This window comes from Urocampus carinirostris, chromosome 13 (genome assembly GCF_059441175.1).
Source record: "Urocampus carinirostris isolate Australia breed hairy pipefish chromosome 13, RoL_Ucar_1.0, whole genome shotgun sequence".
Classification (NCBI taxonomy): Eukaryota; Metazoa; Chordata; class Actinopteri; order Syngnathiformes; family Syngnathidae; genus Urocampus; species Urocampus carinirostris.
Window position 1 is genome coordinate 31,771,585 of NC_142361.1, and position 22,921 is coordinate 31,794,505.

The window sequence follows — 22,921 nt, forward strand, 5'->3', positions numbered from 1 at the left end:
GAGATAAAGGGACAAAGAAGATGTTTGTACTGTCCTTGTTACATAGGCTTTGTTTTGTTCTTGAGGGAGGGGGTGTATGAGGGGGTGAGAGACAGACAGAGATGGCCGGATCCAACTAGATGTTTGATCTTACTGTTCACACGGTCCAGTGTTTTTTCCCTAATTGCTCAGTCCACATATTGAATTAATTTGGGAAGTACAGTTCTTAAGCATGCCTGCGACGATAAAAGCTCCGTCGGGGTGTGCAAGCTGTTTATTGATAGCAGCGGGGAGGAGATTTAGCGCTATGCTAACGTTAGCATCCGGTGGAAAATTAGAAGCTGTATCAAAAAGTTTTTAGGGGTCATAATAGACAATAAATGAAGCTGGAAAACACACATCAGACACATACAAACTAAAGTATCTGAAAGCATTTCAATAATTAATAAAGCCAAATGAATTTTAAACTATAATGCATTGTATTTATCATATTGTTCTCTAGTTCTGCCATACTTAACATATTGTGCAGAAGTCTGGGGCAATAATTACAGAAGTTCCCCACAGCCCCTTTTTATCCTCCAAAAACGTGCAATTAGAACCATACACAGGGTAGGATATTGAGATCATACTAATATTGTCAAGGGACCGGACCAGAACGGAGGCAGGAGGCAGGAAGGATGAACTCATTCGCGTTAACGATCCGTACTTTTATTTAGCAAAATAAAAGTCGTCCAACACTCAGGGACAAAAAAAACAAAAACAGGCTTTACAGGCAAACAGGAACTCAGACTAAAAATACTCACAAAACAGGTTTTACTCAAAACGTGCAAACACAGGTTTCCTCCAGACAGACAGAACAGAATAATGCAGAACAGAAAACGCAATGAACCAGCACCCGCAATACCCACAACCCACCCTTAAGAAGCACACACGCAAATTAGCTGATCAACTACAGCCGGTGCCCAGGGGGCGGGGCCAGCATGGACAAATATTTTATTCCTGCAGTCCAAATTATTAAAATTAGATGATTTAGTAAAAAAAATTCACTGTTCAGATAATATTTAAGGTCAACAAAAACATAGTGCCAAAAAATATCCATAAATGATTCATTCGGAAAGAGGGAAATTATAATTTAAGGGGCTGTAGTGAATTCATAATCTCAAAGGTGAGAACCACCAGGAAAAGTATGTGTGTGTCTGTGTGTGGAGTCAAACTTTGGAACGATTTACAAGATGAGATCAAACAATATCCAACTATTCACTTGTTCATTTAAATACAAAAAACATTACTGGCGGAATACATAGATGAAGAAAACGGGGTACGAGTGATATGAGAGATTGGGAATAGTGTGTCTAGTTAACTTTGTGTTATTGTTGATATTCTTATATCAGAACTGTTATTATCAATATCATTACAATTGTTGTTATATCATTGATGTTCGAATAAAGTTTTCATTCATTCTATTACCAAACTACAATATACCTTCGGGGGGTTTACACAAGATCGGTGGAGATTCGTGGCTGCTGAAACAGTGAGTTTGTGAGGATTTTACAATGTTGTTGCAGGTAATGGAATGTTAAAGCAGATTGCAGATGTTAAGAGAAGAAAAACAGCTGAAGTATGCAACAAATCGATTTTTTTCTGACTATTTTGAATATAAGTACCGAGCCACGTGGAGCGATCGAGCAGCTTGAGTTTGACAAGATGTCAAGACCAGAGCGGAGACAGGACCCACTCGCGTAACGTTCCTCACTGTTTTATTGGGAAGAGGGGAAAGGAGTGCACACACACGATCCGGAGATCGCTGGTCATGGGAGTAGGTTGCTCAGACGCGGGAGTGGGACTTCCGTGAGTCGGGAACGGAAAAAACGGGTCAGTAGCCGGGACAGGAGAGCAAAAGACGTGGTCAGGATCAACAACAAGTCGAAAGACAGGAGAGGAGACTAGACGTGGTCAAGATCAAAAACGGGTCAAAGCCGGGGAACAAACGGGAGCAAAAACAGGAGTGAGTCAGGGTCGAAAAAGCTTGCCTAGAGTAAACTGAGGTTCGCAGACGGACTGACAACAGGTGACAGAAAGGAGTGGCTTTAAATAGTGACAGGGAGCCAATCAGAGTCCCAGGCAGTTTGCGCCAAAGGAGCGGGCACAGGAGCATCATGACAGCTCTCTCAATCCCAGCTCTTAGATTTATTGAAATGGGGATAACGGATCACTGCCACCCCTTGCATCTCATTCCCTGAATCTGTAGTAATAGTAATGGTAGTAATGGCCTAACAGAAGCCTTTCTCTCATTTTACTTGCTAAAACCCAAACTATCGCGTCCTTGTCTGAGACAACAGGACTTTAAGAGACAGTGCACAAAGAACCAGATGTATTCAAATGGTGATAACGGATCACTGCCACTCCTAGCATCTCATTCCACGAATCTGCAGTAATAGTAATGGTAGTAATAGTTTAACAGAAGCCTTTCTCTCATTTTACTCAATGACGCTTTGCTAAAACCCAAAGTACCGCGTCCTTGTCTGAGACAACGGGACTTTAAGAGACAGTGTACAAAGAACCAGATGTATTCAAATGGTGATAACGGATCACTGCCACTCCTTGCATCTCATTCCACGAATCTGCAGTAATAGTAATGGTAGTAATAGTTTAACAGAAGCCTTTCTCTCATTTTACTCAATGACGCTTTGCTAAAACCCAAAGTACCGCGTCCTTGTCTGAGACAACAGGACTTTAAGAGACAGTGCACAAAGAACCAGATGTATTCAAATGGTGATAACGGATCACTGCCACTCCTTGCATCTCATTCCACGAATCTGCAGTAATAGTAATGGTAGTAATAGTTTAACAGAAGCCTTTCTCTCATTTTACTCAATGACGCTTTGCTAAAACCCAAAGTACCGCGTCCTTGTCTGAGACAACAGGACTTTAAGAGACAGTGCACAAAGAACCAGATGTATTCAAATGGTGATAACGGATCACTGCCACTCCTTGCATCTCATTCCACGAATCTGCAGTAATAGTAATGGTAGTAATAGTTTAACAGAAGCCTTTCTCTCATTTTACTCAATGACGCTTTGCTAAAACCCAAAGTACCGCGTCCTTGTCTGAGACAACGGGACTTTAAGAGACAGTGTACAAAGAACCAGATGTATTCAAATGGTGATAACGGATCACTGCCACTCCTTGCATCTCATTCCATGAATCTGCAGTAATAGTAATGGTAGTAATAGTTTAACAGAAGCCTTTCTCTCATTTTACACAATGACGCCTTGCTAAAACCCAAAGTACCGCGTCCTTGTCTGAGACAACGGGACTTTAAGAGACAGTGCACAAAGAACCAGATATATTCAAATAGGGATAACGGATCACTGCCACCCCTTGCATTTTATTTTATACAAGCCAGAACCACACTTCTCTTGACAAAATGTATCTTCTGCCGATCTCTGCTCGCAACAATATGCGATCAATGATAATGGATCAAGTGCAGTTCACATTCTGGTGGACAGAACGTCAAAAACAAACAAAACCCTAGTTAAAAAAAATGCGCTTTGCCGGTTTTTCCTACAGCAGTATGTAATCGGGGATAATAGCGATTACAGTAGTTAAAATAGTTTACTTTAAGCTCAACTTAAATAAGTAACGTGATTTATAGGTTGATTTATTACATTTTATCTCTGTTTCCCTCATCCGGGATAATTTTATGCCCCAAAGCACTGTGGATCTTGTAGTACAAGAGAAAAATAATACATGTGAATTCCTGCTTACTCGCTAAAAAGCCTCACATATATTGGTGGATTCCTACAGGACATTTCTGTTTTATTTTTTTTCCCCTATGGCGAAAATGCCACTGTTTTACAAATTGATTTATAGTGGATGTCACAATTGTATCCATCTATATATATAGTCAGTCTATGCTTCTGCCCAGATACTTTGTAAAGAGAAAGCAATTGAGTTCACTTTTTTGGGCATGGATAACACAAGAACAGTAATTTGATTAATTTTGTGAGTGACATGAATGGAATCGTTTGTTTAATGTTGAAAATGTAATGCGGAATCAATGTCTATGTCACGGTTGCCATGGCGCCCAATTGGCCCTGCCCGTGTGGCGCCAGCTGCGGCTCATTGACAGATTGGCTTTCCATCTTTTTAAGCTCAGTGCTCTCATTTTTCCTTTGTCAGTCCGTCAACGAACCTCTGCCCCGCAAGACTGTTGGTATTTCCTGTCCGGTATTGTTCCCGTTTGTTTTGTCCTGTTTAATTTCGGTTTCCAGTTTTGTTTCAGTCTGTTTTTGTCCTGTTTATTATTTTCTCTAGTTTTTGTTCCCGTCTAGTTTGTCCTGTTTATTTTATTATCTATCCCACTGGTGTCAAACAGGCGGCCCGGGGGCCAGATCAGGCCCGCTAAGTGATTGAATACGGCCCGCGAGACAACACTCAGAGAAGCGCAAGAGAAAAACAAGATGCAGGTTGAAATATATCAACTTGATGTTGCCAAAGCCAGATGCCTCGAACAAAGACACCGTACTTGTATTTATTTCTCTCTCTCTCTCTCTCTCTCTCTCTCTCTCTCTCTCTCTCTCTCTCTCTCTCTCTCTCTCTCTCTCTCTCTCTCTCTCTCTCTCTCTCTCTCTCTCTCTCTCTCTCTTTCTTTCTTTTCCACCCCATTTCTCACGCTCTGTCTCTTTCACTCTCTGTGTCTCTCTTTTTCTCTTCCTTTGTTGCTCTTCGTCTCTTTCTCTCTCTGTGTCTTTTAACCTCTCTTGCTCATTTTCCCTTTTCTCTCTTTTCTCTCTTTCTCTTCATACCCTTCGCGCTTTCTTTTCTCTTTTCTCTCCTTCTGTCTTTCTATTTCTCTTTGGATTTCTTTCTTCCTCTCCCTCTCTTTTCCCCCTCTCTCACGACTTTTTATCTTTTGTTTCTCACGCTCTCTCTGTCCCTCTCTCTCTTTTTCTTTCTTTGTCCCGCCCTCTCACCTTTTCCCTCCCTCTTTCTCTTATTTCTTTATCTCTCTTTTTCTTTCTCTTTAATCTACTAGTCCGGCCCCCGACTGAATGTTTGTTCTATCGTGTGGCCCCTGAGTAAAAATTAGTTTGACACCCCTAGGCCCTTAGCCTGAGTGTGTTTTAAGAAAAAAAAAGTTTTTCCGAAAGTAATACCGCGGCTGAAACAGATGATTCTTCTTAACCGGCAGGTCAACGAGCGCCTAGCTTGTTTACATGAGTAAAAGCACCTGTGGCTTAAGCCGAATTGTGACAGGGTTTGTACTTCCTGGAACTACATCTGACACTGCTGCATTTCATAATATAAGACAATCATTGTGAACAGGGTTGGGTAGGGTTACTTTAACTGGATTACTTTCAATTACTTTTGGATTACTCCAATACCAAATATGCTAATAAAAGACAAAAGAAACTAAATATGAATAAAATGACTCAATTTTGTGCAGGCTCGGGGAGTAACGGAATACATGGAACGACAAAAATGATGTTGGCAAGCTGTTTGGATTTTATTTTCATTTTGTTTCTGTCGCATTTTATGTTCGTTTTGCCGGAGATCAAAGAGATCAAAGCCAGGAGAGAAAGCTTACCACGTGTTGTGAGGCATCATTTTATTCATATTTAGTTTCTTTTGTCTTTTATTAGCATATTTGGTATTGGAGTAATCTAAAAGTCATTGAAAGTAATCCAGTTAAAGTAACCCTACCCAACCCTGCATTTTATGTTAGTTTTGCCGGAGATCAAAGAGATCAAAGCCAGGAGAGGAAGCTTACCACGTGTTGTGAGTCATCATTTTATTCATATTTAGTTTCTTTTGTCTTTTATTAGCATATTTGGTATTGGAGTAATCCAAAAGTAATCCAGTTAAAGTAACCCTACCCAACGCTGCATTTTATGTTAGTTTTGCCGGAGATCAAAGAGTTCAAAGCCAGGAGAGAAAGCTTACCACGTGTTGTGAGTCATTATTTTATTCATATTTTGTTTCTTTTGTCTTTTATTAACATATTTGGTATTGGAGTAATCCAAAAGTAATTGAAAGTAATCCAGTTAAAGTAACCCTACCCAACCCTGATTGTGAATAGTATGAGATTCATGCTGACCTGAGAAACTTGCCTGACACAGTGTTCATTTTACCTGTGAAAAGTGATGGGTCCCGGGGACTACAATATTGTACATTCTCCAAAATAATATTGCTGAAATAATTATATTAATCTATATTTTTATTTAGTTTTAATCATCAGAGTTTATTGGTAATACAAAGCAGTTATCACTTCAGATTTTTCAGTTCATATATTCTTCGTGGTTTGCTGTCACGCCACAGTTGTAATGCTTTCTCAAGGTCCAATCCATTATCATCCTCCTCATAGCATAACCAGGGATACAATTGAGTCCATTTTGGCAGAAAAGTCCTTTTCTTGCTTGGAGTATTCTTTTGTTTATTTCCTTTCGTTGAATCGTTCGCTACAACACACGTGTTTTCCTTGCCTCCGCGATCTTACGAAGAATTTCTCCGCCGTTTTTTCGTGCCGGAATTATTGACTTTGTTATCACTGTCTGCATTATGTTTCGAATTAGTGCTGACACTGAAGAAATTACCAATTTTGCGTTGATTTTCACCTAATACTAACTGTTTTTACGGAGGCATACTTAACCATCACCTTTACTCGACGACAACCACCATAACAATGACGTCATCTCAAAGCAACGAGATCTCGTTGGCCGAGATCGGCGTGCAGACGAAAACTCGAACCGCGAGACCAAAACAACAATGGCGGATCTGCCTGACGAAAAGTAAATCTTCGTTAAAAAAAAAAAATTAATTGGGTAATAATGACAATTTTGTGTCAAAAAAGTTGATTTGCGTCCCCAGCAAAAATGATAGGGACACGGGCAAACGGGAACACTGCTGAAAGAAAAACCAGAGAAATGCTGAAAAGTTTTTCCTGTTGATTTTTGATGGGTTGAGGAGGCTTTTTCTCAAGTATATTGTTGAATGTCGCTCTTTCATTGCCAAATTTGTACTGACTCACATTTGGATCGCTGACATCATCCTGTCTGTCGTCAGCTCACCACAAACTAGTTGAAGCTAACTCAAAAGTGTGTCTGTTGGTCCCCGCTGAGTACAGTAAGCTCCTGTTTTTCAAATTTCCATCCAGACCCACCAGTGATACAGTAATAAGCTTTACCCTCACTTGAGAGGTAGGAATGGGCCTAAAAAAAATCCAGGTATTAAAGCCGACACAGCCCTAGTCCGACCAATGAACTTCTAGCCTGAAGAAAAACTAGAATTTTCATGTTTCATTTTTGAGGACAAAGTTGAGCTTGTCTTTCACTGACTTTCTTTTATAAATTATCCACCTGTCATTGTTCTCTGTTTCTTTTTGTCGTGCTTTGGAGGATCCACGCGATGGATTCATGGTGACGCTGGCTGCAGTGCCCGAGAAGTTGACTGAATCGCATGAGTAGGGTTGGGTAGGGTTACTTTAACTGGATTACTTTCAATTACTTTTGGATTACTCCAATACCAAATATGTTAATTAAAGACAAAATAAACTAAATATGAAAAAAATGACTACATTTTGCGCAGGCTCGGGGAGTAACGGAATACATGGAACGGCAAAAATGATGTTGGCAAGCTGTTTGGATTTATTTTCAATTTCAAACTCTGAGTTTTTAACTTTGTTATTCACGTTTTCTCCAAAAGACGAAAGAACTGTGACAATCCAACCATGATAATTCTGATTTCCCTCTTTCCTCGATTTTAACACTCAATGGCAACTATCTCACTTTTACTGTCCTTATCTTTCTTTCTTTACTTTCAAACTCATTATCTAATAATGTCATATCCAATGTTTTTATTGTCCTTGCAGCTCTTTAAATGGTTATAACACCTACAAGTGGAAAACATGTCTGCTTAGCATCCAACCCCGAAATCATTGTGTGTTGAAAGTAGTGACCCCTATTATGTGTAGTGTATTTGTGAATGAGGTCTTGAGGTATTTGTGTCGGTTTGTGTGTAAGCACTAAAAGTGTCCTGATGAAGTGCAGAGCTTCTCAGCTGAAGCACTTTTGCCTGCGTACACGTTTTGCAATCGCTTTCCTGATTAGCATGTGTCATGTGTACTCACACACATACACAGAAAGTATTTTGTGTTGGTGAGGTCCACATACCTGTCAACCAGTACGTACAAAGTATGTTTATTATGTATTTTAAGACGTGTACGACGTACAAGGAAATCTGTACGGAAAAACGCAAATTTGCCAATTATGGGTACCATCCGGTATACACCGACTATCACCAAACGGCAAATCAATCAAGTCAAACGAGTTCGCCGCGGTAGCCTCTATCTCGGTATCATTTTATTTCATTGCAGACGAAGCAAGCGGTTTGATGCTACTGTGCGCATGCGTCTGCCGCCTGGGGATTTCCCATCATGCATCATTCCAATCACACGTGAACAAAGCGAAAACGGAGCAGTAGGCTTACATTACAACATAATTTTGAATTTTCTTTGGATAAAATCATCAAGTCGCAATGGCCGAACTTGAATTAAAACGCCATTCTGATCTGAAAACAACAGGCGGGGTTGATTGAGTAAATTTGAAATACATGTGGTCTTAAAAAACATTGTATTTCATGTGGTAGTTGTGTAGTGAAAGGAAGTCCGTCTCTTTTTAGAGAACCGGCTTTTTCGGCTCAACTCGTTAAAGAGAGCCGGCTTTCAAACGGCTCACTTTTTTTGATGCATTATATTACAAACGATTATGTCGTATAAAGAAGTTAAGGAAAAAAGGAAGTATAAAAGGAGAAAATGAAAAATAAAGACAGGTTTGTGGTGATCCCTTTTTCATCAGTATATTACCAACAATAATTTAATGCAGAAAATGAATTCATAATTTGAATAAGAAAATTCTACTTAATTCTATCTGCATGTATTTTTTCCTTCTGCAGTGAACGTCCAAGCGACTTCATTTTGGAACTTTTGTTATAATAAACCTCATTCATGTCGCGCAACTCAGTATCTCACAACAAAATCTTAATTAACAATATATGTGATGTAACGAAACACATGTACAATATAACATGTTAAACTACATAAATAAACACGTTTGGAAAAAAAAATATGGTGTAAGATTATTTTGTAAAAACAGGACATTTTGTAAGGGCATGGAGGGCACCGAAGGGAACAGTTTGTTTAAATCGATGCAGTGGAAAACGGTAATTATCACCATTCTTGGTCTCAAATGTGACCGAGAGCTCACAATGTGCAAACTTTTGCATGATTGTAAATGATTTAGGGGCATTGTTTGAGGCAGGATGGCGGCAGAGTCAAGAAAAGGTCAGTATATAATTCTCAGAACCGGAATAGATGGTAGACCCAAACGCGTAACGCAGGGGTCAGGAACATTTTTGACCCAATCCGGCTTCCTCTTCCTAGTTTGTGTATAAATATCCTATACTGCAGGGGTGTCAAACTCATTTTAACTCGGGGGCCACACGATAGAACAAACATTCTGTCGGGGGCCGGTCTAGTAGATTAAAGAGAAAGAGAAAGAGAGATAAAGAAATAAGAGAAAGAGGGAGGGAAAAGGAGGGAGGGCAGGACAAAGAAAGAAAAAGAGAGTGAGGGAGAGAGCGTGAGAAACATAAGAGATAAAAAGTCGTGAGGGGAAATAAAAGGGAGAGGAAGAAAGAAATCCAAAGAGAAATAGAAAGACAGAAAGAGAGAAAAGAGAAAAGAAAGCGCGAAGGGTAGGAAGAGAGGAGAAAAGAGAGAAAAGGAAAAAAGGAAGTTAGAGCAAAATAAGGTAAAAAGACACAGAGAGAGAAAAAACAAAGAGCAACAAAGGAGGAGAAAAAGAGAGTCACAGAGAGTGAAAGAGACAGAGTGGGAGAAAAGGGGTGGAAAAGAGAGAGAGAAAAAAAATACACGTACAGTGTCTTTGTTCGAGGCACCTGGCTTTGGCAACGTCAAGTTGACATATTTAAACCTGCAGCTTGTTTTTCCCTTGCGCTTCTCTGAGTGTTGTCTCGTGGGCCGGATTCAATTCCTTAGCGGGCCTGATCTGGCCCCCCGGGCCGCTTGTTTGACACCTGTGCTATACTGTATCTCCAGCGTGCTAAGAACTTTGACATTTTTATTGTTTGATATCTCGTGCATCTGTTCAATATAGTCGGTGTAAAGTGTAGCGAAGAGGTGAGCCGTTTCTTTTGAAACAAAAGTGGAATAAGAAAGATTGATGCGGTTGAGAAAACAGTTGGATCGCTTTTTTTCGGCCACTTTTTACCATGCAGGAGGACCTCTTGAAGCGCCAGTCCAAAAAGTAAGTTAAACTCAACTTTATATATCTTTAGAAAGGATATTAATTTATGAAATGTTTATTTTTTAGTACAAAACAATACAAGTTACTTATACAAGCCTTAAACATACTTATATAACTACGCCGCCGTGCTGCCCAGAGTTACCATTGGTAAGAAATATAGCTGAGTTAACCAAAAAATTGGGTGCGTTAAAATCAGTCTTAAATTGAATTTGCAGTCTCCACCCTCCAACACATCCACCCAGAAATTCCATCGTACCAGCTCAAGTCATGTCACGCCAAAGGTGTTTTTCTTTTCACGTATATTTGTTTATAATATTATTTAATCATATACACATTACATAAAAATAAGACTTACTATATATTATTTTGTTATTAGTATTTAATACGTACCGGTATATAGAATTTTAATGTTTTTACATGGGATACCAGGTCTACTGGACCTAATGGACTTTGGATTCTTGCTTAAATTGATCAAGTCAAATCACAAATTAGGAGGGACTGTCTCAGGAAATATTAATAATGTGCTAAAGTGTTTTTGTGTATAGTGATAAAAGTTATCTATTTTCTGTAATTTAAGGGATATTTGAGTTTTTGCACAATAATAAAATACTTATATTTCAATTACTAATGAAACTAGAAAGTATTATTGTTCTGTTTTTCTAAGTCATTACAGAAAATAAAGAACTTTATTACAATATTTCAATGTTTTCATAGTCTTGTACATTTTTATAAGACAGTTTAATAGACACAACATTGAAAATATTATTTTAAGGAATCCGTCTCAGTTGCAGACCTCTATTATCTTAAAGAGCATAAACACTGGAGATTGGGATGTTCAATACCACGTTTTTCAGATCAATATCCAAATTTCACTTGTGACTAGTTATTGACATTGATAAGAACTGTCAAATATGAGTAGTACAGATGTTTTCTTTCTTGTTTTCAAATCCCAATATAGCATTTTTTCTGTATTACAACCATTTCTTGCAATGTATTATTCCTCCATTTTCAGTTTTCAATTTTGAATTTGTTCATAGAGGACAGGCGATAATGGAATCAATTGTGATCGGCAACTGAAGGCGATATGACCGAATGATAGGGATACATTGATTAATTATTCAGATTGATTCTTATGACAAGGAAAAGAGAACAATTGGTGTCTTGTTATGCCTGATCACGTCCATCATTGGGTTGGTGGTATCAGCCAATAAGTTCCTTCAAATTCTTATGTGTCTCATTGTCTCGTCAGTAAGTGTCCATTCTCATCTCATTAGCCGTACCGCTTATCCTCATTAGGGTCGCGGGGGGGCTGGAGCCCATCCCAGCCATCTCCGGGCAGTGGGCAGGGGACACCCTGAACTGGTTGCCAGCCAATCGCAGGGCACACAGGGACAGACAACTCATTCGCTCAATCACACCTAGGGACAATTTGGACCGGCCAATTCACCTGAAATGCATGTCTTTGGAATGTGGGAGGAAACCGGAGTGCCCGGAGGAAACCCACACAAGCACGGGGAGAACATACAAACTCCGCACAGGAAGTCTGGAGCTGGATTTGAACCCACGACAGGTTCCCATGACATGAACTGTGCCGCACAAGCGCTAACCACTGCGCCGCCGTGCTGCCCGTGTCCATTCTGATCCTAGTCTTTATCAGGCCATTGCTGCTCTCATGTCAATTTTTTGGTGTTTATGTTTTTATTTTGCTAGTTTTTATTAATCCGATATTTCATTTCCGAACGTTATATATTAAAAGGTAGAATGTGCCTATGTATCCGCTCTCAGTTTCAAAAGGTTGTTCCCCTGATCTGGACTGTTAACTTTCTAGGGCACGGACACCAAAATAACCACAGACGTAACAATAAGGTGTTGCACATAAAATGTGAATATAAATAGAATGGACTAGAAAGTCTTTAATGCTGTTGCATGTTGCAGAAACAAGTCAGTCTAATAGTCTTCAAATTTCAGGCCTTGTTTATTTTCCTGGTTTTTACTATTGGTGACAGCTCCAGACTGTCTATAGTTCATTTAATTTCATTTATTACCAATATCATTACTAGTTCTGCATACTTTTGGCCCTGTATTGGTCATCCTACGGTTAAACCAGAGGTGTCAAACTCATTTTAGCTATTTTAGCATTATAGTAAAAGCACACTCGCAGGGGCCAGACTAGTAAGTTAAAGAGAAAGAGAGAAAGAGAGAAAGACAGAAAGAGAGAAAGCCAAAAAGAAAGAGAGAAATACAGAAAGAAAGAGAGAAAGAAAGATAGAATTAAAGAAAGAAAATAAGAAAATAAGAGAGAAAGAGAGAAAGAAAGAGAGAAAGAAAGACAGAGAGAAAGAAAGAAAGAAAGAAAGAAAGAAAGAAAGAAAGAAAGAAAGAAAGAAAGAAAGAAAGAAAGAAAGAAAGAAACAAAGAAAGAAAGAGAAAGAAAGAAAGATAAGAGGGGTGAGGGAGAGATAGCCAGAAGGGGTAAAACAAAAGAGAGAAAGAGAGAAGGAAACAGGAAAATAAAGAGAGAAAGAGAGAGAGATGAAGAGAGAAGAGGAAGTGTGAGAAATAAAAATGAATGAAAGAGAGACACAGAAAGAGAGCAAGAAAGGGCAATGGAGTAAAAAGATATAGAGAGAGAAAAAGAGAAAATTAGAGAGAGAGAAAGGGAGAAAAACAAGAGAGGAGGCGAGAAAAATGAGAGAGAAATAAAGAGAGACAGAGGAGACAGAGAGAGAATGAGAAAAGCGAGAGGGAAGGAAGAGGGATAATAAATGGAAACGGAAAGACAGAGAGGGAGAAAGAACAACAAAAAAAGGAAAAAAAATTGAGAGATATAAAATTAATAGGGACCAAAAAAAGAAAACAAATAGAGCAAAAGAGACCAAGAGAAAAATAGAGCGATTGAGAGAAAAATAAAATAAAAAGACAGATGAAAAAAGTGTGAGATAAAGAAAGACAAGTTTCAAACTAAAAGCTTTTTCATCAAAATCTTGTGTTGCATCAGTCTATAGAACAACAGCTGTGTGCTGTAAAAATCTGGCAAAACAACCTGAGTTTGGCAACGGAAATGAAATATCGGTCCAGGTCCCATTCACCGGCCCGGACTTACTAAAGAAGATTCCATCTTCTTTATACGTGTCCTCCGTTTGAGTTGTATTCGCGATTTACGACGTATGCAGTCATTCATTCCAGACAGGCTCCATAACTCCATGGAGACATCCTTAACTTGGCAGTAATTACATGATTACAAGTAATTACATTACAAATAGAGAATCGTGAAACGCACTTGAAACAAGGATTCCCTTTATCTTACAATGCAGAAGCCTTACAAAAAACAAATACAGTGAAGAATATAAGTATTTGACCGCCCTGCTTTTTCTCCCACTTAGAAATCATGGAGGGGGCTGAAATTTTTATCGTAGGTGCATCTACACTGTGAGAGAGATAAACTAAAAAGAAAAATCCAGAAGTCACGACGCATGATTATTTAACAATTTATTTGTGTGCTACAGCTGCAAAAAAGTATTTGACCACCCTCCTGTTTTGCTTTTTCTCCCACTTAAAAATCATGGAAGGGTGTGAAATTTTCATCGTAGGTGCAGGTCTACTGTCAGAGAGATAAACTAAAAAGAAAAATCCAGAAGTCACAATGCATGATTTTTTATCATTTTATTTGTCTGATACAGCTGCAAAGTATTTGAACACCTGTGTATCATCTAGAATTCTGACCCTGAAAGACCTGTTAGTCCGCCCATTAGAAGTCCACCTGCACTCCATGTTTCATCCTGAATCAGATGCACCTGTCTGAGGTCCTTAGCTGTATAAAGACACCTGTCCACCCCATACAATCAGTAAGACTTTAACTTGTAACATGGAGAAGACCAAAAAGCTGTCCAAAAACACCCGAGAGAAAATTGTACACCTCCACAAGGCTAGAAAGGGTTACGGAGCAATTGCCAAGCACCTCGGTGAAAAAAGGTCCACTGTTGGAGCAATCACTAGAAAATGGAAGAAGCTAAACATGACGGTCAATCTCAATCAAAGTGGAGCCCCATTCAAGATATCCCCTGTTTCTAAGAAAGGCGAGGAATCAGACAGGAGTTGGTCAATGACCTGAAAAGAGTTGGGACCACAGTTTCCAAGGTTGCTGTAGGTAAAACACTAAGACATCATGGTGTGAAATTATGCATGGCACAAAAGGTTCCCCTAATAACCAGCACATGCAAAGGCCCGTCTTAAGTTTGCATATGACCATTTGGATGATACGAAGTAGTCATGAGAGAAGGTTTTGCGGTCAGATAAGACCAAAATAGAACTTTTTGGTCATAATTCCACTAAGCGTGTTTGGAGGAAGAAAAATTAAGAGTAAAATCCGAAGAAAACCATCCATATCGTAAAGCATGGGGGTGGTGGCATCATAGTATGGGGGTTTTTCTGCAGATGGGACAGGACGAGTGCACTGCATTAAAGAGAGGATGACTGGGGCCGTGTATCGTGAGATTTTGGGGAACAATCTCCTTCCTTCAGTCAGAGCATTGAAGCTGAGTGGTGGCTGGGTCTTCCAACTCGACAACGATCCCGAGCACACGGCCAGGAAAACCAAGGAGTAGCTCCTTAAGAAGCACATCAAGGTTCTAGCATTGCCCAGCCAGTCTCCAGACCTGAACCCAATCGAAAATCTTTGGAGGGAGCTCCAACTCCGTGTTTTTCAGCGACAGCCCAGAAACCTGCCTGATCTAGAGAAGATCTGTGTGGAGGAGTGGGCCGAGATCCCAGCTGCAGTGTGTCCGAACCTGGTGAAAGACTACAGGAAACGTTTGACCTCTGTAATAGCAAACAAGGCTCATCTCATCTCATCTCATTAGCTGCACCGCTTATCCTCAGTAGGGTCGCGGGGGTGCTGGAGCCCATCCCAGCAATTTTCGGGCAGTGGGCAGGGGACACCCTGAACTGGTTGCCAGCCAATCGCAGGCAAACAAGGCTACTTTATTAAATATTAACATTCATTTTCTCAGGTGTTCAAATACTTATTTGCAGCTGTATCACACAAATAAATTGTTAAAAAAATCATGCTTTGTGATTTCTGGATTTTTCTTTTTAGTTTATCTCTCTCACAGTGGACATGCACCTACGATGAAGATTTCAGACCCCTCCATGATTTCTAAGTGGGAGAAATAGCAATATAACAGGGTGTTCAAATACTTATTCTCTTCCCTGTTTATACTTTTATGATTATTCTATCTGCAAAGAAGGTTTGGATGCTAAGCTAGCATCCAAAATGTTTCTCTTTAAAGCTGTGTTGAAAACTCACCAATCACAAATGATTTAAAGAAAAGAAAAATGTTTCCGTCGAGAGAAAGTAACAGACTCTCTTTGAAATGCTACATCTGGTTGGGTCCCATTAATAACGGCAATGTATACGAAAGGAGATAAACAAAAAGGACCTGCAGTATTGCTATGGGCGTGTCTGTAGATGAAAGAGATCCTCATGGTTAGCTTTGCTAACACGTCTCTGGAGCTAGCAAAACAGGAAATCCAACTCCGAGGCAAGTAGAAATATTTTCTTTACAATAGCTGATCTAATGGAAGCCTTTTCAACAATATTGCTTTAGTGGAGTATAAAACAAATAACGAAATCTATGGACCCTTTCGAAACCTGACGTCACAGCTGAAGCTAGAGTTGAAAAACTGGTCAAAAGAAAGCTGTTTTGATGCTATTTGAGTGTTAAAATGTCCTCGAGTTGTGTGTTTGTATGCCAGAATTACAGGAAAAACACATTAGAAAAAGAAAAAAGAAGAGATTTGTGAATATAAGTCGAAAAGATTGGACCGGGGCACTCATCATAAATGCTTAAGTTTGCAGTGCACACGTCATACCAGGTAAGAGAAATGAAATGTTTATGACTGCTGCTATCAAGTCCATATTACTTATTATATCAGCAGAGTATCTTGTCATTTTCTTAGCTTCGGCTAACTGTTAGCATTTAGCCTTCTTCTGAAAAAAAAATATAAATAATTACAGGAAAATGTAAATGTATTTAATAAACAGTGTTGGGAATAACGCCGTTATGAATAACGTTGTTACATGACAGTTTAGTAACAGGGTAATCAAAGTATTTATTTTTTACGCTGTTAAAAACGACGGGCGAAAACGATTTACCGTATTTTCCGCACTATAAGGCGCACCTAAAAGCCTTTATTTTTTTCAAAAGCTGACCATGCGCCTTATAATACAGTGCGCCTTATATATGGATCAATATTAAGTCGCAAAGTCTTGCAACTAAGGCAAGCAGCCGCCGACTAGATTTTCCCCCGAAGGCGAAGTCGTCCGCGGTGTATGCTGGGATTAATATACCGGGGTTTTATTTCCTAACCAATGTGTCAATCATCATTTGAATCAGTCACTATTGGCTAAAGTTATTCGGAGGTAAAGAGGGCGGATCCTTTTTATCATTTACAGGCTCGCATAGGCTAAAGGGGCAAAACAAAGCCTGCAATTGGCCGAAAAAGATGAATGTGAATCACACGTTGGGTTGCACTACGGCATAGAGAAAACATTTTTTACTATTCTGTATTTGTAAATATTTTACTCTCCTGGATTTACTACACTCACGGATATAAGAGGACCATGGTTACATATCATTATTGAACATGATGGCTGCAAGAGAACTTAGGTGAGCTATGCGGATTTATATTTTCCCGGTATCTTGTTTTAGAACGATCTTGATGTTTCTGCGATGAGTCTATTTTGAAACTAAATTCAATTCAAAGTGTTTATTGTCGTATGCACAGTAAAGAACCCCGTTTCCCTGCACAATCAAATTCTTACTTTGCTGTCCACACAGTTGCCAGCAAAAAATAAAATGGAAACTAAGAAATGGTTGGCATTTCTTGAATCCAAACTTTAACCTTCCCTTGAGTGATTGGTGACATCGTACAGACACTGTTTCCGTACATGTCTGAGACATGTATTTGCTTCTTTGCAAGCTTTCGGAATGTTAAGGGGGTAATAAGTTGGACCAAAGTATCTGACTGTTTTGTCAGCGTTCCCATTGTAGCGCCTTATAATCCGGTGCGCCTTATGTATGGAAAATATAGGACCAAAAACTATTTTTTGGGGGTGCACCCTATAACCCGGTGCGCCTTATAGTGCGGAAAATACGGTAGTCCTTTGTCCAGTACAAATCTGCATGGATACGCAGCATATTCCCGGTTATCCTTTTGGCATATTTATCTACCAATAACACGCTAACATGAACATGGCTGTCATTCAACCTAACATGGAAGCCATCGTCAATAACACAAAATAATGCGTAGGTGATAACGTCACACGATGGAGAACGTCCTACCGTAATATCGCAGGTAAAAGTGCTATGAAATTCAGACTACTTAACATCTCATTTGGGGAAACTGGTGTAGGGTTCTTTCTCAATGGCTCCTGGGTTTTTAAGAATATTTGTTTCAAAATTGCTGCTCCTCCCTCACTGAGAGAAGTTTTGTCAAGGAAAAACGGAGAGAGAGAAAGAGAGAGGAAGAGAGAGAAAGAGAGAGGGAGAGAGAGAAAGAGAGAGGGAGAGAGAGCGTGGGTGTCAAGATAGAGATGGAGTGAGAGAGGGATTAGGTAGTCACTTAATATATTTTTACTATTTACTTTTGCTGTGGACAAAATATTTGAACTGCAGTTGTAGATTTCTACTTGACCAGTTGTCTCAGGGTTTGAGAGTTTGATTCACTTATTTTACACTGTAGTGTAATAATAGTCCGTAGTTTGCAATAATCTGTAGTCCTTTGAGACTCCTTGTGACTAAGGGCCAAACAATATAAACATGACTTTACTTGACTTTTTTTATGCTAAGGTTTTTGAGTTTTCCCTTCCCCTTATGTAGGTTTTAGATCAGGGGATGGTGTCATAATAGTCTGTGGTTTGCGATAATCTGTGGTCTGTGCAGCACTTTGAGACTTCTTGTGATTAAGGGCGTCACAAATAAACATGACTTTACTCGACTTTTCTTATGCTAAGGTTTTTGAGTTTTCCCTTGCCCTCATTTAGGTTTTAGATCAGGGCATGGTGCAATAATAGTCTGTGGTTTGCGATAATCTGTGGTCTGTGCAGCCCTTTGAGACTCCTTGTGATTAAGGGCGTCACAAATAAACATGACTTGACTTGACTTTTCTTATGCTAAGGTTTTTGAGTTTGCCCTTGCCTTCACGTAGGTTTTAGATCAGGGCATTGTGTCATAATAGTCTGTGGTTTGCAAAAATTTGTGGTCTGTACAGCCATTTGAGACTCCTTGTGATTAAGAGTGTCACAAATAAACATGATTTGACTTGGGTCAACTTTCCTCATGCTAAAGTTTTTTAATTTTCCCTTGCCATCATGTAGGTTTTAGATCAGGGGATGGTGTCATAATAATCCGTGGTTTGCAATAATCTATGATCTGTGAAGCCCTTTGTGACTCTTTGTGATTAAGGGCGTCACAAATAAACATGACTTGACTTGACTTTCTTTATGCTAAAGCTTTTGAGTTTTCCCTTGCCCTCTTGTAGGTTTTAGATCAGGGGTTTGATTTCGTTCTTGGTTTGGCTATTGTCAAATTTGATTTCTTTTGGACATTTTATTTGTTTGTGACCCCTAGTTAGTTTGTTACTTTGTTCCTCCATTTTTATTTATTATGTCCTAATTGAATAGCATCCTTATTATTTCTGCCTCAGTTTCCGTTTCTTGGATCCAAAAACAAAACCAAACAGTTTAAAAATGTAATTAGAATCGTGTTCAACATACATATGCATTTTCACAACTCCGATTGATTTGGATTCCCGCAACCTCTTCTGATTTGTGAGGCAGTCAGCTCTTTTCTGAGCGCGAGAGCAAATGCTTTTTTTGTGAGTGCGAGGTGGGGGATGATAAAGGTTTGGCCAAAGAAAACAGAGGTAGTGAAAACAGGCCCTTAGAAGACTTCAATCACTTTAGAAAAGCTTGTTAGTGTAGCTGTGGAAGTGGTCAATAAAAAGGGGAGCAGAGGGCAACTTTAGAGTAACAGATGTAAAAGACCGCCAGAAGCAGTAATTCGCATTTGTTTTCATCTTATGCTTTTCATGGCGTGCACTTAAATCGGTAAAACGCCCGATAATTCATTCCTACAACCCGCTGATTTTGACTAGTTTTTGAAAACTTTTTGCAAATGTTTTTTCAGGTAACTATTCAATGACCAGGGTTGGGTAGGGTTACTTTAACTTGATTACTTTCAATTACTTCTGGATTACTCCAATACCAAATATGCTAATAAAAGACAAAATAAACTAAATATGAATAAAATTACTAAATTTTGTGCAGGCTTGGGGAGAAACGGAATACATGGAACGGCAAAAATGATGTTTGGATTTATTTTCATTTTGTTTCTATCGCATTATATGTTAGTTTTGCCGAAGATCAAAGAGATCAAAGCCAGGAGAGAAAGCTTACCACGTGTTGTGAGTCATCATTTTATTCAGATTTAGTTTCCTTTGTCTTTTATTAGCATATTTGGTATTGGAGTAATCCAAAAGTTATTAAAAGTAATCAAGTTAAAGTAACCCTACCCAACCCTGTCAATGACGAATCACTGATAATCTCTATAAAATATATCGCCAATTAAATGTATTGATTTTTAATATCTTTGAAGGGAAAGTACGTGTGATTTGACCATTAAAGGTCCTTGTATTGTCGTGCAATCAAAAACAAATGCACAAGGAAGAATACAAATGATGGAAACTCAAAGTGTTCAAAAAGCATAATTTCTACTCATCTAGATACTCTCCCTACCATTTGCATTAGTATCTAATTTTTTTCCTTTTTTTCTGCCAGTCTTTCGCAAGTTATTTGTTATTTGGGATACCCACAACAATTATAATGTTAGGTAAATGCAAACTTCTTGACTTGGGAGTATTTCAAAAGCTGCAAGTTTACACGAACATTTACATAGTTTTGCTTAATATCTAAACTGATATTGTGTTTTTTAAATAAATGATAATAATGAAGATTTATTCACCAATGGAAGGCATAAAATAACACACGCTGTCCGAACTGTTCCTTTTTTATACTGTGGGATCAATCAAGTAAAAGTCATAAAATTAAAGGGAGAAAAGGGAAAAAAATGTGACAATTGTGTGATTTAAAAACACAGTGGCGGGTCATTTGGACCCGAGAATGACAGGAGGGTTAAACAGTAATTAACTCTCTCAAAAGGCTTTCATTTTTAAGAATAGGTCGGGAGAATATTATTTATAAGTGTTGGAAAAAAATAGGTAGAAAAAATCAGTAGTTTGTGTATTTTTGCTTATCTATCTTAAAAACTTTTTTAATGAATGTAGTTCTTCTTTTCACCACTAGGGGGAGCTAAATGATACACACTGTCGCTTTAATTTTGTCCGATATAAAGTCTTCCCCAAATTTCTTTGGGTATTTGTTACTCTCCTATAGAGTCGTTTTTATTCGAAAAGTACCATTATTTTCCTAGAACTATTTAACAAAATGTAGGTTTTCTTTATTTTATAAATACAATTTTCTTTCTGCCACTAGGAGGCAGTACACAATACACACCGTCTATTATAGTCAAGGCAAGTCATATTTATTTGAATAGCCCTTTATCACAAAGAGTCTCAAAGGGCTGCAGAGACCACAGATTATTGCAAACCATAAACTATTATGACACGCTCCCCTGATCTAAAACCTACATGAGGGCAAGGAAAAACTACCTCAACATGAGGAAAATGAAGAAACCTTGAGAAATTTTTCTTTCTGACTTTATTTATTTTTTTGTTCTTTTTTTCTGGTCGTTCTTTTTCTTATTTCTCTTCTTTTCAAGTAATTAGGTGCGTTTTGGTTACTTTGAGTCTCTGTATTTTGTCCTCTTTTGTTGCGCTTTTAGCACTTATTTTTAGACACATGGCAGAACACAGCAACATTTAGTGGGTAAATCATACACACTGTGCCTTTAAGGCTTATGCTACAGTTTCCCGCTCCCCCAAAGATTAAAACGAGCAAATATCGTTTGGTATATTTTAATCAATGATAAATTTCGTTTTATTTTGAAAAGTGGAATCATTATTTTCCGATTTAGAAATAATTAAGGTTTTTCCATTAAAAACCAAAGTTGATTATAAATGTCAAATTATTTTAAATCGAAGGGCATCTCAAGCTAGGTATTATATAGTAATCCCTTGCTATATCTCATCGTAAACAATGTTCACTGCGTTGTTATCAATGACAATGAAAACAATTCTAACTCTATTTAAAATCTGGAACGAGAAGACCAACCTTGTCCAGAATTTGGTCCAGTCTTTCCAAAATAACAGGCTCCACCTGCTCCAGGGACAACATCCATGCGGACAAGTGCTGCTGCTCCAGAATTCCAATCCTGGACTGCAACGCCGTGGTCCGCACAAAAACTCCGATGCATATTCCAACACTCAGCAGAGTCAAGGCAGCACAGATGGTCACAGAAGAAAAAGGTCTCCATTTGTCCAGTTTTAGCTTCTCGCAGGAGTTCTTCTGGAGCTTTTGGCTCGTTTTCCCAGAGTCGGTCCACTTCTGCTCCATTTTTAGACCTAAAATGATGGTTTTTGTTTATCCACCTTACTCGGTTAACTCATCAGGATGAAGAGAAGCTGTTGAAAATCTGCAGGGCTTCTTGTCTCAGCTTTCAGTCAATGTTCTAGTTGATTGAGAAAATGATCTCAGTTGAGAAACTATATGGTACTCAGGACTAAATTCATGTTGTGGCTTCCTGTTGGTTTAGATGTTCCTCAGGATGTAGACGCTCGGAGATGCGGCGGTTGTCATTTCAGTTCCTGGAGCATGAAGCGCTTGCTGCTCTTCAAAGCGATGGTAGTGAGTGTGAAGCTGCAGGTCTGCCGCTAGTGCTGAAACTTGAACCCGAGAACTCTCTCCTCTCTCCCTCACTGAAGGCTCCTCCTTCTCTTCGGTGGCTGGCTTTAGGTTAAAAGCCGGGGCGGGATTCATGGCAAGGCTGAAGCCCCCTTTGATCTGTGCACTTGGCCAGGGGTATTTTTAGGGGACGCAAAACCAGCAACTGCTGTGGCGATGGTCTACTGACTGCACTGGTGTCATCGGAGCAAACTAATGGGAAAATGGTCCAGCTTCTAAGAATTGTGGAGCCTGACTGTCTTCTTAGTGTAATTTCAAGTAATTGATCATATTTGAGATACAAGCTTCTCTTCTCCATTCAAATTCCCATAACTTATTTATTTCCTACTTGGGTATATTTTTAAATATTACTGTGTAAGAATTCACCTCTAGAGGTCACTATATCATCGAAAAATGTCAAACTACGGAAGCCCCAAGAATACCACTTTGAGAAATTCGCAATCCTACCGTATTTTCCGCACTATAGGGCGCACCGGATTATAGGGCGCACCCCCAAAAAATAGCTTTTGGTCCTATATCTTCCATAGATAAGGCGCACCGGATTATAAGGCGCTACAATGGGAACGTGGACAAAACAGTCAGATAGTTCAGTCCAACTTATTATCCTCTTAACATTCCAAAAGCTTGCAAAGAAGCAAATACGTGTCGTAGACACGTGCGGATGCGGTGTCCGTACGATGTCACTGCATCGTGCATC

The 22,921-nt window shown here is 39.1% G+C and overlaps 1 protein-coding gene across 1 annotated transcript in view; it reads right to left on the reverse strand.

Annotated features, from left to right (window-relative positions):
* The window catches only part of LOC148354338 (uncharacterized), a 121,631-nt gene extending 99,457 nt beyond the window's left edge, over positions 1–22,174 (reverse strand). The window contains exon 1 of the mRNA XM_088350878.1: positions 21,595–22,174. Coding sequence (XP_088207004.1) covers positions 21,595–21,876 — 282 coding nt within the window. The 5' untranslated portion in view covers positions 21,877–22,174. The remainder of the gene's footprint in view (positions 1–21,594) is intronic.
* Between the last annotated feature and the right edge of the window lie 747 nt (positions 22,175–22,921).